This window comes from Pantherophis guttatus, chromosome 3, assembly GCF_059756535.1.
Source record: "Pantherophis guttatus breed Tessera chromosome 3, ASM5975653v1, whole genome shotgun sequence".
Classification (NCBI taxonomy): Eukaryota; Metazoa; Chordata; class Lepidosauria; order Squamata; family Colubridae; genus Pantherophis; species Pantherophis guttatus.
In genome coordinates, this window is record NC_142065.1 from 116,247,209 (window position 1) to 116,267,394 (window position 20,186).

General features: G+C 40.9%; 1 protein-coding gene across 2 annotated transcripts in view; it reads right to left on the reverse strand.

Annotated features, from left to right (window-relative positions):
- KAT14 (lysine acetyltransferase 14) overlaps positions 1-20,186 on the reverse strand; it is a 102,968-nt gene that overhangs the window by 69,987 nt on the left and 12,795 nt on the right. For both annotated transcript variants that reach the window (XM_060686743.2, XM_060686746.2), the window contains one exon: positions 20,009-20,127. In XM_060686743.2, the coding sequence (XP_060542726.1) occupies positions 20,009-20,127 (119 nt within the window). The remainder of the gene's footprint in view (positions 1-20,008; positions 20,128-20,186) is intronic.

Here is a 20,186-nt window from a genome sequence, read left to right on the forward strand (position 1 = left end):
TGCATCATTAGCCACTTTAAACCCCTCCAATCCATACATGAAGCAGACTGACACCCACCATGAAGAGCTCGCACGGCCACAAACACGAAGCCAAACAACAACAACGCAGCTCACCAGCTCAAATCCCCCTGCAACTCAGACTAAGCTGAGCACAACCAAGCCCCCACCCAAACAGAACACAACCCCAGCCAATCAGAGCACAGCCAAGCCCCTAACCAATCAGAACACACCTCCACCCAATCAGAACACAGCCAAGTTCCCACCCAATCAGCTCACACCTCCACTAGCAGTTAAAAGGAAGAGACAGCTGCGATCTCACATTGCTCCTGGAAGCACGAAGCCGAGAACACCAGCCTGAAGATGACGAATGAGACTTCGTCGAAACGTTGCCAAGACACTTCCAATTTTACGTGGGAGAAGACCCGAATAACCAAAGACCTACATACAAACACCCGCGAAAACCTGAGAAAACATATATATATATATATATATATATATATATACATCATTCATTATATAACAATATTTTAAGATTATTTCTTGATTTTTGTTTCCTTAGTTGGTATTCCCTTTTTATCCTACTGATTATTTTTTATTTCGGTTTCCTTTTCTCTAACCAATCGTACCATCGTTGCCAAACCAGATAGTACTCTGTGTCTTCCTTTTCTTGTATTTCTTTGGTAAGCCTGTCCATCTCTGCACATTCCATTACTTTTTGTATTATTTTATCCTCCAATGGCGTATCTTCTAATTTCCACATTTGCGCGAATGTGATTCTTGCTCCTGTCAGAATATGGATTATCAAATATTGTATTTCTTTTTCATAGTGGTTTGTTAGTATTCCTAATAGGTATGTTTCTGGTTTTAATGGCACTCTCTGGGTGGTAATTTCTTCCAGTTGTTTTTGGATCATTTTCCAAAATTTTTTTGCCTTTTGGCATGGCCACCACATGTGGTAGTAGTAGTCCCTTTGTGTGATCTGCACTTCCAACAATCCTGTGTAGTGTTAGGGAACATCTTTGCCAAGTGTGCTGGGGGGAGATGCCATCTGTAGAACATTTTGTAAGTATTTTCCTTATAGGGTACAGACATTGTCAGTTTGGTATTTACTTTCCATATTTTTTCCCATTTATCGAGTTCAATATTGTATCCGAAATTTTTCGCCCATGTAATCATATTCTCTTTCACCACTTCTTCCTCCAATTTGTATTTTAGTAAATAGTTATAAATTTTAGTTATTAATTTATCATCTGATCCCAACAGAATTTTGTCCAATTCGTTCTGTTCTTTTCGTATTCCAAATTTTTTCATGTCCATCTTATGTCTTGATTTTATTTGTAAATACAGCCACCAATCAATGTCTGTACCCTGTTCTTTCAATTCTTCTCTTGTCTTCACTTCTCCTTCATTATTCAACAGTTCATTGTATGTTCTCATCTTATCTATGTCCACTGCGTTTGGATATATTTGGGCCTCCATGGTTGAGAGCCACCTTGGAATTTTGTCGTAGTGATTCTTCCTTATTTCTGTCCAAGTTTTTGCTAGTGCCTCTCTGATGAAGTGTCTTCTAAAATGTTCATGTTGTCTAAATTTCTCCTCCCATAAGAATGCATGCCATCCTTTCAGCAGATCGAATCCCTCTAGTGCCAACATGCGTTTGTTTTTTAGTGTTATCCAATGTTTTATCCATGTAAGTGATGCGGTTCTATAATAAATTTGCCAGTCCGGTAATCCTAGACCACCCCTCTCTCTGGTGTCTTGAAGATGTTTCAATTTAATTCTTGCCCTTTTTCCTTGCCAGATGTATTTTGATATCATTTTATCAAGATATTTGAAGTATGTTTTTCCTGGATTTATTGGTATTACTTGAAATAGGTACAATACTTTCAGTAAGATATTTGTTTTTATGGAAGCGATTTTACCCAAGAGTGATAATCGTAGTTTACTCCATATATCTAGGTCCTTTTGAATTTGTTTGGCCAATTTATTATAGTTGTCTTCTTTGAGTGTTGATACTTTGTTGGTGAGCCAAATTCCTAAGTATTTTATTTTTGTTGTTGTCTGTATTTCTAATATGTCTTCCAATTCTTTCTCCTGAGCTTTCGTCAAATTTTTGTTTTTTGTTTATTAATTTTCAATCCTGCTACTTTTCCGTATTGTTCTATTTTCTCTAATAATTTCATACCCGATTGGTCATTCTAAGATAAATACATTGTCGGCGAACGCTTGTAATTTATATTCCTGATTCTTTATTTTTAATCCTTTTATCTCTTTGTCTTTCCTAATTTCATTCAATAATATTTCTAATGCTAGTATGAATAGTAGGGGGGGATAGGGGACAACCCTGTCTCACCCCTTTAGATATTTCAAATTGGTCCGTTGTCTCTCCATTTATCCATATTCTTGCCGTTTGGTTGGAGTATATCCTCTTGATCATGTTTAGGAATTTATCGCCTGCTCTCATTTTTTCTAGTTTGCTGTTAAAAATGTCCAATTGAGATTGTCGAACACCTTTTGTGTGTCTAGGAAAATTAGTGCCATTTGTTCGTCCGGTTTCTGTTCGTAATATTCGAGAATATTAATTATCGTTCTTGTATTATTTTTAATATGTCTTTTTGGGATAAATCCGTTTTGGTCTGGGTGAATGTAATCAAGGTCTATAGGTCTATAGTTTTTAATTTGAGTAAGGTCCGAATCTTCTTTTGGTATCAGTGTAATGGTTGTCTCTGTCCATGATTGAGGAATTTTGGCTTCTGAGAGTGCTTCATTAAAGACCTGCAATAAGATATTCTCTATTAACTGATGCCCGATTTTATAGAATTCCGATGGTATACCATCCGGACCTGGGGTTTTATTGTTTTTCTGTTTTTTTCTTGCCTCCATTAATTCAAACATCGAAATTGGTCTGTTCAATAGTTCTCTTTGGATTTCGTTTATTTCTTGAATATTGGTTTTACTTAAATAATCTTTAATCTCTTCTTGAATTTCTTCCTGTAAAAAGTTCTTTGCAATTCTTTTTTCCCCCCTCATTCCTGTGGTACATTTGTCCTTGTTCATCCTGTAGTTGGTATATTGTTCTTTTTTCCTTTTTTTAATTTGTAGGCCAGCCAATGCCCTGTTTTATTTGCGTATTCAAATTGGTTTTGTTTTGCCATTTTAATTTTCCTCGCTATTTCTGTTGTTGGTTATTAAATTTATTTTATGTTTCGTAAGATTTACTTTTTCTTTAATCATTTTACTGTGTGGTTCTTTCTGTAGTTCCGCTTCGTATTTTCCAAGTTCTGTCAGTAGATTATCTTTCCTTTGCTGTTTGTCTCTATTTTTCTTCGCTTTGTAAGAAATTGTTAAACCTCTTATATACGCTTTAGTGGTGTCCCATAAATTTTACAATGATGTTTGTTCTCTCGTATTTATTTGAAAAAATATGTTCATCTCTTTCTTAATCATTTCTATGTATTCCTTATCATTTATAATCTCTTTATCCATCATCCATCTTTTTTTGTTGGCCTTTCCAAATTACTATTATTGGATTATGATCTGCCCATACATTCGGTGCAATTTCAATTTCTTTTATGTCCTTCCTTAACTCCGTGGTCTCAAGGCCATATCTATCCTGGACCATGATTGGTGCGGATTCGAATAAAATGTGTATTGTTTCTTGGTTTTGTTCAGTTCTCTCCATGTGTCCTGTAATTGTAGTTCTTGGGCCATATCTTTGAAGTGTCTTTTTCCTAACTTTATTCTTTTTGCTGCTTTGGTAATCATTTTCTATATCTACAATCGCATTGTAGTCCCCTATAATACATATATGTTCATAGTCTAAGTCTTTAATTATGTTATATAATATTTTAAAATATTCTTTTTGATTTCCATTCGGTGCGTAAATTGATATTAGTAATATATTTTTGGTTTCCATCTTAATATCAATCATCAGGATCCTACCTTCTCCGTCTGTATAAATTTGTTTTGCTTGTATATGATTTTTGATATATACTGCGATTCCTCTTTTTTTTTGTTCTGTTAACGAGGTGAATAGTGTTCCTAGTCTTCTATTTTCTAATAACTTTTGGTGTTGCCTTTGGATATGCACTTCTTGTAGATTTATGATATCCATGTTTAATTTTTGTAATTTTTTAAATGTGTGTGATCTTTTAGTTGGTAAATTTAGTCCGTTTATGTTGAGATTAACCTTATTTCTTGTCCCATTCTTCTTACTTATCTGTTTGTTAGCCTAAGTCTTCTTGTATTCCTTGTTATCATTTGTGTTTTCCCCCTTACTCCTTCTTGTTCCATCTTCTCCCTTTCAGTTCGTCTTTTTTCTTCTTGTTCTCTTTCCATTTCTTCTGTAGAATGTTCTTGGTTTTTGTTTTCTGGATCCTATCTGGTTTCCTGCTCTTCTTCTAATATGAAATGATGATCGAAAAATTCTTTTGCTCTCTCTAGTGTGTCGATTTTATGTTTCTTATCTTCCCAGGACACGAGGATTCCTTCTGGCATTAACCAGTGAAACATTATTTTATGTTTATTCAATTGTGTTGTTAGAAAGCTATAATTCTTTCTTTGCTCTCTTATTCGTCTCGGAATCTGTTTTAAGGTTATTATTTCCTTCCCCTTATAACTGTTTCTTCTCTCATTAATTTATAAATCTCTTCCTTCACTATTTTGCGTGCAAATCTAATATGGATCTCTTTGGGTAATTTATTCCTGCGGGCGTAGTTCATATGAACTCTGTAAATTTCATCTATTTCCCTACTGATTTCTTCTTTCTCCTTCTGGGTGGCTTCTGCTAATATTCCCGTCATCAAATCTCTTAAGTCTTCTTCTCTATTTTCCGCAATGTTTTGGAACCATAGGTAAAAGGATGCTTTCTCCATTTCTAAATAAGTAATTGAGTCTTCCAATTCTTTATTTAATGCTGTCTGGTTTTGTTCCATATTGCCAATTTTTTTTTCTGCTTGGTCCATTTTTATTTCCATATTTTGGATCCGTTGTTCATTTTTTACAATATTTTGTTGTATTTTCTCAATCTTGTCATCCTTTTTTTAATATTGTCATTTATTTCTCCTACATCTAATTTCAATTCTTCATTGTTCCGTCTCGTTTCCTCGTGGTTGTTCGCTATTGATTCTTGCGTCTTATTCATCCCCTCCTGGATCATGGCTAAGACTGATTGGATGTTTTGTATGTTGAATGTAGTGAAGGCTTTTTCTTTGTCTGAGGATAGCATTGTATTGATTGTTTTTTGTTCTGCTGGTGAGGATATTGTAGTTGTCTTGTTTGATATTAATTTTTTACCTGTCTTGGTTGTTATTGTTGGACCTGTTGTTGTCATCTTTATTTTTTGTTTTACGATTTCCCAAATTTTCATACACTATGATTCTTATAGAGTCGATGTATTTTTATTTCTGTATTAATATTAGTATTAGATTTGTTCAATATGTATGATTGAGGAAAGGAGTCAGTATGTGAGATATCTTATCTGTTTTCTTTTCTGTTGTATAGTCACTAGTTTATGTATTTCTAATAATTTCACTTAAAAATATTGTTATATAAGGGTTAGGTAGGTCAGTTGAGGAGTAGGGAGAAAGTACAATAGTTCAGCAATTCATTACTCTATTCTTATTCCTCTTAACTATAATATTTATATATCAGGTAATAATATTAATAAATCACACTTTTTATTCTGAATAATTAATTATCAATAATTTTGTGTGTAGTCTAAGATCATCAACCAGCTTATTTAAGACTACTTAGAATTACTATAAAAATTACTATATCTAGGCAATATCTATATAATAAATGTATATAATTATAATCAAAACAGTTTCAATTAATCGATATATCTCTATAAACGTCTATCTTTTTTTTTAAAATATACTTTATTAAGTTTTATATTTATACAAGACAAAAATTTCATTTCTGTTAACATTGGATCTGCAGTGTTTTTACATATATACATAAAATGTCTCTGGTGTCACTTAATCAATTTGTTGCTACTTATTTAACATACCTTATACTCCCCCTTTAATTCTGTTGTTCAACCATTCGTACCACCTTTCCCACACAGTATAATACTCTGAGTTCTCATCATTGTTTATTTCATACGTTAATTTATTTATCTCTGCGCAATCCAGAATTTTCCTAATTATAAGTTCTTCTGGTGGCAGGGTTTTCTCTTTCCAGAATTGTGCATACGCCAGTCTAGCAGCTGTGGTTATGTGTATTATCAAATGGATCTTTTTCTTTCCATACCCCTTCTTTACTATTCCCAGGAGAAATATTTCCGGTGTCAATTCTATGTCTTCTCCAATTATTTCTTGTATCCATCTCCAAATTCTATTCCAGTATCTTTTCACTTCAGGGCATGTCGACCACATATGAAAGAAGGTGCCCTGACCATGGCCGCATTTCCAACAGTTGGGGTGCATATTGGGAAACATCTTAGCTAGTCTGGCAGGTGCTAGGTACCACCTGTGGAGCATTTTGTATTGATTCTCCTTATATGTCGCGGCTCTAGTTAATTTATAGTTTTTGTTCCATGCCTCTTCCCATTCATTGAAATTTAAACTATGTCCTATATTTTTTTCCCATACTTTCAGTTGGTTTTTAGATGTCTCTTCAGTTCTGTCCTCATCTAGCAAATAGTTATATAGTTTGGCCCAAACTTTTTTCTCCGGTCCCATCAAAATTTTGTCTAGTCCATTATATCCTAATTCTAAGCCATATTCTTGTCTTTCTGATATCTTGATTTTACTTGTAGGTAAGTCCACCAATCAAGATTTATACCTTGGTCTCTCAGAGTGTCAACTGATTTAAGGTTTCCTCCCCCATCTAATATATCTTTATATCTGCACATTTTCTCCATTCCCCACCTGTTTGGATAGATCAAGGCCTCCATCGTGGAGAGCCATTTGGGAACTTTTGTATACTAACGCTGTCTGATTCCGGTCCATGTTTGAATTAGGGATTCCCTGATTTTATGCCTATGAAAATAAGTTTTCTTTTTTTTTTTTTGTGTCCCACAGGTATGCAATGCCACCCCTTCTGTAAGTCGTGGCCTTCTAAAGTTAGAATTCTCCTGTTATCCAATATGGCCCACTCCCTTATCCATACTAGCTTGGCTGCCCTGGAATACGATTCCCAATCTGGGAGTCCAAAACCTCCCATGTTCCTTTTTCCCTGTGGAATTTTAAGTGAGATCCTCGGTTTTTTCCCATCCCATAAAAAGTCCCTGATGTTTTTATTTAATTCTAAAAAAAATTTTTTTTGTCTAGGGTCACTGGTATGTTTTGATATTGGAATAAAATTTTGGGAAAGATATTCATCTTAATCGCAGCTATCTTGCCTACAAATGATAGTTTAATTTTCTTCCATCTGTCCAAATCTTGTTTCACTTTTCTAATTAGGGGAACATAATTATCTTCCTTTAGGGATGAGCACCTTTTAGTAATCCAAATTCCCAGGTATTTTATTTTTTTGACTACCTGTAATCCCAGCGATTCTTCTATCTCATTTTCCTGGTTTTCAATTACATTCTTAGTTAGTATTTTAGTTTTAGTTTTGTTCAATTTAAAGCCTGCCACCTCTCCATACTTGCCCAATTCCTCTAATACTTTTGGTCTGGATTCTAAAGGATCTTCTAATATTAGGGCCACATCATCCGCAAATGCTTGTGTTTTGTAGATTTCTTTTCTGATCTTTAAACCTTTGATTTCTTCATTTTTTCTGATTTTTCGCAATACGACTTCTAGGGCCAAAATAAATAATAACGGTGATAGGGGGCAGCCTTTTCTTACCCCCTTCCTAATCTGAAACCCTCTTGTCCTGTCACCATTCACTAGAATGCTCGCCCTTTGGTTGTCATAAATAGTTTCTATCATTTTCACAAAATTTAATCCGAATCCCATTATTCTAATTTGGTTAATCATAAACTTCCAATTCAAATTATCGAACACCTTTTGGGTGTCCAAAAAAATTAGGGCCATCTGTTTTCCGGGATGCTCTTCATAATACTCCAGGATGTTTAATACAATTCTCAAATTGTCCTTAATTTGCCTCCCCCGGAGGAATCCGTTTTGATCTTTATGTATCCAAGCGTTTAGTATTTTTTTAAGTCTCTTGGCCATTATACTCATGAATAATTAGTAATCAGTGTTAAGGAGAGATATCGGCCTGTAATTTTGGATTTGTTTTAGGTCGGCACCTTCTTTTGGTAGGAGTGTGACATACGCTTCCCTCCATGTATCTGGAATTTTTGCACTCGTTAGGGCCTCATTAAAAATTTCCATTTTTTTTTTTTTTTTAAATTTGATTTATATGCCGCCCTTCTCCGAAGACTCAGGGCGGCTTACAATGTGCTCAGCAATAGCCTTCATCCTTTTGTATATTTATACAAAGTCAGCTTATTGCCCCCACAAACTGGGTCCTCATTTCACCTACCTTAGAAAGGATGGAAGGCTGAGTCAACCTTGAGCCTTGGCGAGATTCGAACCCTGCAGTAATTGCAGGCAGCTGGTCTTAAGCAGCTTAATAACAGGGTGCCTTAAACCCTTGTACTACCAAGGCTCTACCATTAATTTTGATTGAATTTTTTCTTCCAACTTTTTGTATATTTCCCCTGGGAAACCATCCGGGCCTGGTGCTTTGTTATTTTTGATTTTGGAGAGGGCTGTTTTAAGCTCTTCTAGTGTTATTTTTCCGTTAAGCATTTCCCTCTCTTCCTCCGTTATTTGTAGAAGCTCGGCATTTGCCAGATATTGCTCTAGTTTTCCCTCTGGGGCTTCCTCTTCTTTGTATAAAGCTTCGTAGTATTCCCTTGCTCTCTCTAATTTGTCTTTTTCTTTATTTAAAAGGTTGCCCTTGGCATCTTCTAATATATGGATTTGCCCTTTTTCGTTTTCTTTTTTCAGTTTGTAGGCCAGCCACCTTCCCGACTTGTTGGCATTTTCGAAGTAATATTGTTTTGTTCTTTTTACTTTTAGGGCTAATTCCTCTTGGTCAAAGATGTTCATTTTGTGTCTCCACATCAACCAATTTTGTTTTGCTGCACCGTCTCCAGGATTATCCTGGAGCTTCCTTTCTGCTTCCACTAGATGATTAAGAATATCTTCCAAGGATTTCCTTTTTTCTTTATTTTGGAATGCATTGTAGGATATCACTACCCCTCTTAAATAGGCCTTCATAGCATCTCAGACTATTTCTCGTGGTGTTCCTTGGTTCTCATTTTCTTCAAAGAAGAACTTTACTTCTTCTTTCAGTTTTTCTATGCATTCTTTGTCATTCAATAATTTCACATTGAGCCTCCATCTCTGTTGTTTCTTTCTCTTTGTACTCTTCCAAATTATTTCAAGGGGGTTATGATCTGCCCAAGTATTTGGGCTAATATCTGCCGTCCATATATCTAATCCCACCTTCCTGGTAAACCATGCCATGTCTATTCTAGACCATGACTTTTGCGGGTTGGAATAGAATGTATACTGTCTAGCATCTGGATACAGGGTTCACCATATTCAATTAAATTTAATTCGTCCGCTAAATCAAAAAATGCTCTTGGTAAATTTGTTCTTTTATTTTTGTTGGATTTATTACTTTTATAATCTTTGTCCGGATCTACAATGCCATTGAAGTCGCCTATAATGCAAATTTCGTTGTGTGCCAATTTTCCTAATTGTTCATGGAGTTTTTGGAAGTATTCTCCATTTTTTGTTTGGAGCATAGATGCCCGCTATTAGCATTTTGGAATTACCTCTAGTGACCTCGATCATAAGAGTTCTGCCCTTTGTATCATTGTACTTTAATTCAGCTTCTATTCCTTTTTTACATAAATTACTACCCCCCCTTTTTTTCTCTGCTAGTGAAGTAAATATTTTGCCGTATTTTGTGTATTCTAGACAAGTGCCCTCATCCTTTTTTATATGAACTTCCTGTAGGCAGATTATGTCTGCATTTTGTTTCGCTAACTTTGTGAGTGTTGACTTCCTCTTTTTGTAATCATTCAATCCGTTAACGTTTATTGATATTAGTTTTAGGTTATTCATTCCTGATTTCCTTGTCTGGTTCCTAGTTCCTGTTTGTTCTTACGGCTCTTACTGGTCTTGTTTTTTTCCCTTTGGCTTCTTCTTCTTCTATCTTCTTCTCCTCCGCGATTTCTTCTTTACTATTTCGTTTATGTGAAGTTTCTTCTTCTAGGTTAATTGCCTCGATTTCCTCTTTACTGCTCTATTCTTCTTCCGCCCCTCTTAGCTGGTTGAGGAAATCTTGTGCTGAACTCAGGCTATTTTTATTTTCCTCCCCTGCCATGTAATTAACATCCCTTCTGGCAAGAGCCATCTAAAAAGTATGTTCCTTTTATTCAATTGCATGGCTAGGAATCTGTAGTCCTTTCTTACCTCCCTCACTCTTCTTGGCACTTGCTTTAATATGATCACCTCTTTTCCTCTATACGTAATTTGCCCTTCTCGCCATGTTATACAAGATGTCTTTCACTTTCTTTCTCGCAAACCTCACGTGGACCTCCCTGGGGAGCCTGTTTCTCCTCGCATAATTTGTTTGTACCCTATAATCATCGTCCAATTCTCTAATAATTTCTTGCTTACTCTGTTGGAGCACTTCCGCTATCAGTTCAGCCATTTTTTCTCCCAGATCTTCATCTTTGTCTTCTATGACATTTTGGAACCGTAAGTAAAACGAAGCCCTGTACATTTCCAGTTGGATTAATGAATCTTCTAATTCCTTGTTCTGCATCGTCAACGTCTGGTCTACCGTATCTAGTTTTTTCTCATTCTGTTCAATTCTTTGCTCCGCCTTCTGGATCCTTTGCTCATTATTGAATATTGAGACTTGAATTTCATTCATCTTCTTGTCCAGTGCATGTATGTCTGTTTTTAATTCAGAATGGTTATTTGACATTTTCTCCTGCATAGCCATCATCGTTTCTTGTATAAACGTCTATCAAGTTACTCACAGAAAAGGGGAAAAGTAGGAAAAGATAATACTAATCAATATAGTTAATATGCAATATAAGTTCTAATTGTTAGACAATATCAATACCTAAAGTCTATAATTAATTATCTAAAAAAATATGGCACTTATTACTAGTATTGTATCAATCGTTCAATATCTAAGATTATTTATGAATATATATAATTTATAATAATTATTATTTATGTTATTTACTTGATCAAAATTGAGTAAAATCTAAATTTAAATATATAAAGTAAATGAGAGTAACTAATTACATATATTATTAAATATATAATAGTTTATCCACTATATCATGTTTAAACAGTTGGATTTACTTCCGTGATCTTCCTTCTTCAGTCTGTCTTCTATCACTCCAGTTTTAAAAGTTTTAAAGAAATTTGCTTTAAATAAGTCAATCTCTTCCGATTCTTCAGTAGAAAAAAGTCTCTTGTTTGTGTCTTTTTTCAGAGGGATTCAATGTATCCTTCTGGTATCTAGTTACAATGTCTCGTATCTGTGGCTCACCTCGCCGCCATCTCTAATTGTAAAGCGAAAGTTTCTCTTCTTCAAGTCTTTTATCCACCATTCATTAAGGTTTCCACTGTATGCTTTTCTCTCAGTCCGCGGTTTTTTCCTAGGTCTCGCTTCTCTGTTGTCTCTCAGCACGATCACAGTTCTAATTTTACACACTTTCCTCTTCGAAACCAATTTATTTTGTAAGTTTGTAATCCAAACACCTTTTCGCAATGTTTCTTAGCTTTCACTTGCCTCCGCCGCCTGTCAAAATTGTGCTGTCACTGTCGGCTTTGAATTTCCGCTCCAGTATCTCTTCCCTCGCCGCTTGTCTGGCAGTAAAGCCGCTGGTTTTTGGAGTCTCACTATCACCTGCTTCTTTTCGTTTCTTTGTAGTTATACCTTTCTTATTCTTGTTATTTATTTTAATTCTTACCGATGTCCTCTTTATTTGATCTTCGCTTCCACACTAATCAGTTGTCAACGCTCAGCCAGCCAAGATGGCTGGTTTTTTCCCGGTTGGATTTAGAAGGATTCCTCTGAACCTTCGGGGTGATTGCTGTCCCTCCAAGGTCCTTGAGATTCTGACGCAAGCACAAAGGCCAGCTGATCATTGTGCACGCATGAGCGACAGAAACCTGGAAGAGGAACAGGCGACGCTGCGCATGCCAGGCAACATGACTCCGTGTGCCACTTCAGGCATGCGTGCCATAGGTTCGCCATCACGGGGATATGGCAACCCTTTACATACCTTTTGCTGACATTAGGGCTGAATAGATGAAAGTTTTGATTTATTTATAGATAAGTGATGGGATATGGGATAAAGATGATAAGATAGAACAGTGGTCACTAACCGGTGGTCCGTGACAAAATTTTGGTGGTCTGCAGCGCACCTGGGTGGAAGAGCTGCTCCGGGATGAGCAATGGCCAGTCCTGTGACTAGAGCTCTGGAATATGGGACTGGCCAGGCAGCTCATGCTGGGGCTGTAAATAAATGTAGAGGGAAGTTCGTGCAACTTGCAACTTTGCAGCGCAGTCCTCGCTGGCCGGAATGAGGAAATGGTGCAAAGGGGGTGGCAGTGCAGGTGGCTGAAGAAACGGGTGGCGGGAGCCCCGGGCTGTTTTCTTCCCCTTGCTGTAGCTTCCTGTTGGCTGAACCTACCAGTGGCTATCCCCGCCCCTCGCCCTCCCTTCCCTCTCACTCTTCGCCTGGCAAGGGAAGGGTGGGGGATGGAGATTTGCTCCATATTCCAGAGCAGGAGCGAAGCTTCGTCTCTTGCAGGATCTTATGGCCGTTTCTTACGGCCCTTGTTGGTGCTCCACACACCTCGGTCTCTTGGGGAGATGCTTGACTTCCTCTCAGCCCCAAGACACTGGCTGGCCCATGAGATGAGAGAAAGAGAATGAGAGAGAGAATGAAGACAGAGAATGAGAGAGAGAATGTGAGAGTGGGAGAGAGAGAAAAAAGGGGAAAGAGAGATGAGACAGAGAAAGAGAGGGGGAGAAAGAGAGATAGAGAGAAAGGTTGGGGAGAGAGAGAGAAAGACAGAATGAAAAAGAGAGAGAGACAGAATGAGAGAGAGAGAGACAATGAAGTGGAATCAGAGAGAATCAGAACGAGACACAGAGAGAAAGAGGCAGAGAATGAAAGAGAAAGAGACAGAGACAGAACAAAAGAGAAAGAGAATGAGAGTGTCAGCTCTGGCATGCTCAGCTTGGAGCTGCCATTCGGGGAGGGGGAGAAAAGACCATCAGGGGCCGATCCCAGGGGAGGCAGCCTTGCTGCAAACAGCTGGACATTGTCAAGCCCCTTACAAGGCCTCCAGAACTGCCTCAGAATGTCTCCAGCAGCAAGCGAGCCTCAGAAGCACAACTTACAACTGTGAGACAACTCAGAGTGACTCAGCACTTCCGGGAGCACTGGGTGACAGGCAGGCACATGGGGGACGGGGTGTGGTGGCGGGAACTGTTTAAAGGTGGTGGGGAGCACCGGATGTTAGCTCTGTCAATCCTTTCTTTGCATTGTTTATTGCTTGGATGGTGAGTGCCGGAGAAGATAAACGCTTCAAACCTAAACATCATTTGGCTGGGAGTTTTTTTCTGCGGAACCTGACAATTTGACAGAGCTCTTGACCATGGCTGAAGATACAGTATTGGGGTTAGAGGTAGCTGATTTGGAGGATTCTGCAGTGGCAACTGAAGTCACTGTACTGGAAGCCATACCAGACCTGGCAGGGAAGGCATCCCTGGACATTAGACCCAAAGACCACTCCAGCGCAAGGGAGCTTCCTGTGGAGCATGGGGAGCCAGAGGCTGGACAAAGGCCACCAGGATCCAGTGGGGAATGGGGTCTGGGCCGCAGGGCCACTCTGCCGTCTGTTCCTCCACTCACCCCATCTGGGACCCATTTTGCCCAGTGACAGGAAAGGAGGATATCAGATAACGATTGGAGCTTCTCCACCAGAGTCGGCAGCCAGACCATAGACGTGCTGCAGGAGTTGTTTGGGGCGGTGGGTTTCGTGAGCCAGGACATGACAGTGGATGGTGGGACCTGGCTGCAACAGGCCACCCACCACACGGACCCCAACAGCCAGGAGGGGTGGCCGGTGGGTTTCGGGTTCCCAGCAGAGACCCCCAGGAGAAGCCCACAGGGACAGACCGCCGGCCATCCAGGCCGGGTGGTCACCAGACACCTCAGTTCCCTGGAGGTTAGCACGTACTGGGGGAGAGGTCACCAGGATATGAGAACTACCCCCCCTAGGCCACAGAGGTGTGTCCGTTGGCCATGGCCATGGAACATTGGGATCCACCACCAGTGCGGGCCACATTTGACGGCAGCCCAGGGAAAGTAGCCCTTTTACTGGGCCAGGTTGTAAACCACCTGGACCGTTACGGCCATTTATACACGTCCAATTGGGACATGATAATGGCGGTGGCAGCAGTAATGGATGAAGAGGCCGCTGATTGGGTGGTGGACCTCTACGTAGAACACGTTGCCAAACTAGGCGACATAGGTCTGTTCTTAGCAGCATTGCAAGAATGATTCGAGGACAGTACAAGGACCCAGGAAGCGGAGGATGAACTGCTTGCAGTTAAACAACGGGGGAGGCCTGTATGAGAATACATTAGGGAATTCTGGCGCCTAGCTGACAAGGGGTTGGCCAGAGCAGCTGATTGTGCATCACTTCAAGGTCGGCCTTGACTGTGCTCTATGCCGCACCTGTATGTGCTGAGGACTGCCCCCAAGATTGCCAGTATGGTTCCAGGCCGCAATGGAACTCGATGTGGAATTCCGGGAAGACAGACCAAAAAGAGAGTGGGGAGCCTGAGGACAAAGGCCATTGCCATCTCCAACCCGGACCACAGGCCTTGGGCCATGGGGGCCCCTACTATCAGCAATGGCCCCTCTCCCTGTGGCACCTGGACCTGGAAAGCCATCTTTGGTCAGGCCGCTGATCACGTTTCCAGTGTGGGCGGCAGGGTCACAGGGCGGCTGACTGCAATGACAACGCTCCAAAGGGGTCCAGTAGTTCATCCAGCACAAAGAAGGGAACAGCCAGGAAGAGCATCAAGGATGGGCCAGAGAAATCACAGAGGGCAAGCCAGGGAAGCACGCTCCATACCGCGTTTAGTAGCAGAGTTGACACCCCTGATGCCAGTGGACATGGAAAGAGACTCCGATCCAATGGTATGTAGACCGGTCAAACCATTTGTCATACCGGTGGTGGTAGAGGCAAGCAAACGACGGAACTGTACAGCCCTGATTGATTCAGGGTGTACTCGTTGTTTGGTGAATGCTACCATAGCCGCCAGTTTGGGGGTAGGCCTTAGGTCACTGGCAAAGCCAATATGCTTTGAGAAAATGAATGGGTCATTGTTGGGGAGTCGACCAGCCATGCATGTCACAGAAAGGGTGGTATTGGGCAACATCTAGGGACACTGAGGTTTATTGTGGTCCCGAGTATTACGGAGGAGATAGTACTTGGCCTAGCATGGTTAGATAAGTGGGGCCCAACAATATGGTGGGGGAGTGGCTCTCGCCATCTGCGGATAGGGATTGGCCCTGACCAGCCACCCCATGAGGGGAAACTCCAAGAACCGAGACCAGATAGGGAGGGGCGAAGTATCACACTACCCCATGTTAAAACAACGGATGATGGAGAATTCCTTAGAATATATGCAGACCTGAAACAGATATTTAGCAAATGAGAGTGTAACACCCTACCTCGTCACCGGTCCACGGATTACGCTATTGAGATCCTCCCCAGAGCTAAACTACCCAAGCCCAAATTGTATTCTATGACCCCACAGGAACTGACAGAGATGAGGGCATACATAGAAAAAAAATCTAAAAAGGGGATTCATTCAGTCAACGAGGTCCCGGGTGGCGGCACCCATCCTTTTCCACGAAAAGAAAGATGGAGGCCTACGCCTTTGTGTTGACTTCCTGGAAATTAACGCAGTCTATATAGAGCACTTATATCCTCTCCCGTTGATGAAGGATATGTTGGCCCAGTTGGCGGAGGGCCGTGTTTTCATAAAGTTAGATCTCAGGGAGGCGTATTATTGGATAAGGATATGGGCAGGGGACGAATGGAAAACAGCCTTTAATTGTCCCCTGGGAAGCTATCAGTTCAGAGTTATGTCCTTTGGCCTCCAGGGAGCTCCAGCTGTGTTCATGCAGCTCATCAATGAGGTGTTGCATGAACATTTATACAAAGGGGTGTTCGTCTACCTAGACAATATCTTAATATATACCAGGACCATGGAGGAACATGTCGCCCTAGTGTGTCAGGTCCTGAAAAATCTACTAGCGGCACAATTATACGTAAAATTATTGAAATGTGAGTACCACCGGTCACGGCTGGATTACCTTGTGTTCCGTATCTCACCTAACGGTGTTGAAATGGATCCTGCGAAGGTAAAGGTGATGTTGGACTGGCAAGCCCCCAAAACTCGCAAACAGCTAGTTTTTTGAGGTTCTCTAATTTCTATCGCCAGTTCATCCTATCCTTTGCCCAAGTGGCTCTCCCACTGACTGATCTCTTGAAAACAAAACATCTCAAAAAGTCCCTACACCCTGGTTGTCAGGTGGTATGGACGATTGAGTGTCAGCAGGCGTTTGAGCAATTGAAAGCCCTGTTTGCAAACGAGCCAGTGCTTAAACACCCAGAAACAGACAAGCCGTTTGTAGTCCAGGTCAACGCTAGTGACATGGCAGTGGCCGCTCTTCTACAGACGAACAATGACAGGGTCCTCCAGCCGTGTGCTTATACCTCCAGAAAATTGACTGAGACTGAATGTAATTGGTCAATATAGGGAAAGGAAGCATTCGCAGTCCGGTGGGCCTTGTTAAATGTGGCAATTATTAGAAGGGGGAGGGTTGGCCTTTGAGGTCTGGACAGACCATAAGAACCTGGAAGCCCTCCAATCCCCACAGTGACTATCGCCGAAACAGTTGAGGTGGGCGTTATATTTTAGGAGATTCAACTTTACGCTGAAGTACATCCCGGGGGAAAAGAACTTCCCCGCGGACACCTTCTCTCGTAAACCACAATATGACAGAAAGAGGGAGGTCTCCATACAAGCTATAATCCCAAAACCACCCACTAAAGTGTTAGCTACCCAACATACGTCATCCACAACCCGTGCATGAGCCCAAATTGTGGACATACCCAGGGCCATCCAGGCAGCCCTACAAGCAGATCAATGGTACCAGGAGAATCGCTTGTTATTGACTCAGAGAGATGGTCTTGCCTGGAAGGGAGCCAAAATATATGTACCCAGTGCTGTCCATTTGCTAGTGTTACGTCGATGTCACGATGTCCGCTTAGCTGGGCATTTTGGGTTCCTCAAAACATTGCATTTAACCAATCGCCAATTCTGGTGGCCCCATATGAAGGACATAAAGGAGTACGTAGGCAGCTGTGTCATATGTACGGCCATGAAAGCCAGGCCAGGGCGCCCTCCCGGACTGTTACAACCTGTGGCTATATGCCCATGGGACTCTATATGCCCATGGGAACAGATAGCAATGGACTTCATTGTGGACCTACCGGACAGCCAGGGTAAGAAAGTGATATGGACGGTTGTAGACCTGTTTTCTAAACAGGCTCATTTTGTAGCATGTACCGGCCTCCCGTCTGCTAAACAATTGGCCAAACTGTTTATCATCCACATCTATCGGCTCCATGGTGTACCCAAACGGATAATATCAGACCGGGGGGTGCAGTTTACCGCTCGCTTCTGACGGAATTTTGTAAACATGATAGGATTGTCCCAAGGCCTTAGCTCAGCCTTCCATCCCGCAACCTTTCCAGGTAGCCACTGGGGAGGGACTTCATTCTGATTCCGGAGTGTCCCCAGGTGGCTACTGCCGATTCAGGTATGCAGGAGTGAATAGCCCGGATGCAATAAGTATGGGGGTGGTGAAAACGGCATTACACCATGCAGCTGTGAAATACAAACAGTAGGCAGACAAAAAGCGAAGGCCACAAACGCCTTTCTTTGTAGGGCAGATGGTATTCCTTTCTACCAAAAAGCTAAAGTTATCTGTGCTCTGTAAGAAATTTGGCCCTAAATTCATTGGACCATTTCCTATTGTGAAGGTGATTAACCCCGTCATGGTGCAATTAAAATTGCCTCAATTATTAGGTAAAATGCATCCGGTCTTCCACTGCAGCTTGATCCAGCCAGTTCAGCCGTCACACATAAGGGGGGGTCCTGTACAGCCACCTCCACCCGTAAACGTAGACGGGGAACAGCACTATGAGGTGGAAGATCTTCTAGACACCAGGTGGCATAGGAGGCAGCTGCAATACCTCGTCCTATGGAAAGGCTACTCTTTGTCAGAGGCTTCATGGGTCCCCGATACAAACGTTAGGGCACCTTGACTGGTAGCCCGGTTCCACCACAAGTACCCAGATAAGCCGGGGGGCCCGAACCACCCATATCCCTCCTGACCATGTTCTCTCTACTCCAGATGCAGTCTCCGTGGTAGAGGGGCCGCATATCAGCTCTGGCATGCTCAGCTCAGAGCTGCCATTTGGGGGGGGGGGAGACGATCAGGAGCCGATCCCAGGGGAGGCAGCCTTGTTGCAAACAGCTGGATATTGTCAAGCCCCTTACAGGGCCTCCAGAACTGCCTCAGAATGTCTCCAGCAGCAGGCGAGCCTCAAAGCAAATTTACAACTACGAGACAGTGACTCAGCACTTCCGGGAGCTCTGGGTGACAGGCAGGCACGTGGAGGAGGGGGTGTGGCGATGGGAACTATTTAAAGGTGGTGGGGAGCACCAGATGTTAGCTCTGTCAATCCTTTCTTTGCATTGTTTATTGCTTGGATGGTCAGTGAGTGCCGGAGAAGATAAACGCTTCAAACCTAAACATCATTTGGCTGGGGGTTTTGTTCTGCGGAACCTGACAGAGAGAGAATGAGAGAGAGAGAGAGAGAGAGAAAGAGACAGAGAGAATGAGAGAGACACAGAATGAGAGAAAGAGACAGAATGAAAGAGAGAATGAGAAAGAGACAGAGAGAATGAGAGAGAGAATGAAAGAGAGAATGAAAGAGGGAGAGAGGGAATCAGAGAGAATGAGAGAGAATGAGTGGGAGAGAGAAAGAGAGAGGGGGAGAGAAAGAGAGGGAGAGGGAGAGGGAGAGAGAGAGAGAGAGAGAGTGAGAGAGAGAGAGAGAGGATGGAGAGTGCCTGAAGGACCCCATCCCGTCACTGGCAGTCCAGGCGCTTCAGCAAGCGGCGCACTGGATTTGTATTAGTGGTCCGCGGGATTTAAAATTATGAACTTGGTGATCCCTGAGGTCGAAAAGGTTGGGGACCCCCGAGATAGAAGATAGATAAAAATGTCTGTAACCTTAGAGGGGTGAAGAATCACTAAATTTCATTATAGTTGTGATAAAGGCTATATCCTTATTCTTTTTTCCCCGAACACCATCACTCTGCTAAACAAATAATTCCTTCAACACTGTCAAACTCTTCACTAAGGCTGCATTACTATTACTATTAGTCTTGTCATCGTTCCTATCACCCATCTCCTCCCACTTATGACTGCAACTTTGTTGCTTGTATCCTTACGAGTTATATTGATATTGTTTCCTGATTGCTTATTTGTATCCTATGACTATCATTAAGTGTTGTACCTTATGATTCTTGATGAATGTATCTTGTCTTTTTATGTACGTTGAGAGCATACGCACCAAAGACAAATTCCTTATGTGTCCAAATCACTCTTGGCCAATGAAGAATTCTATTCTATTCTATTTTTCTTGCACTATTTACTTCTTTCTGTTCTCCTTTGTTTAAGTATAGATTTTACTTTTACATTCAAATAATCTTTAAATATTCATATTCATATACATACATACATTTTAAACATTGTTTAAAATATTTTAAACATTGTTTACTGAAAAATGTGTTGAAGGAAATAATTTTAAAAATTCTTCTAATGTTAACATATAAAGAAATCTGAACTATTTTATTATTACATTATTTGAACTTTCTTAATTAGCTTGCTACTTACTTGCTGCCATGTTAGCTTCAACCGTTCAAAGTGCTCCTTCCCATCTTCTGAACAATCAGAACAAGTAAACTTGAAAAAGTTATCACCTTTAAGATAGGTGATCTGCTCTCTTGTATGACCTGTAAATAAATAAAAATCAGTCCTTTTTTCTCCAAAAAAACAGTTCAAGTCACTCATT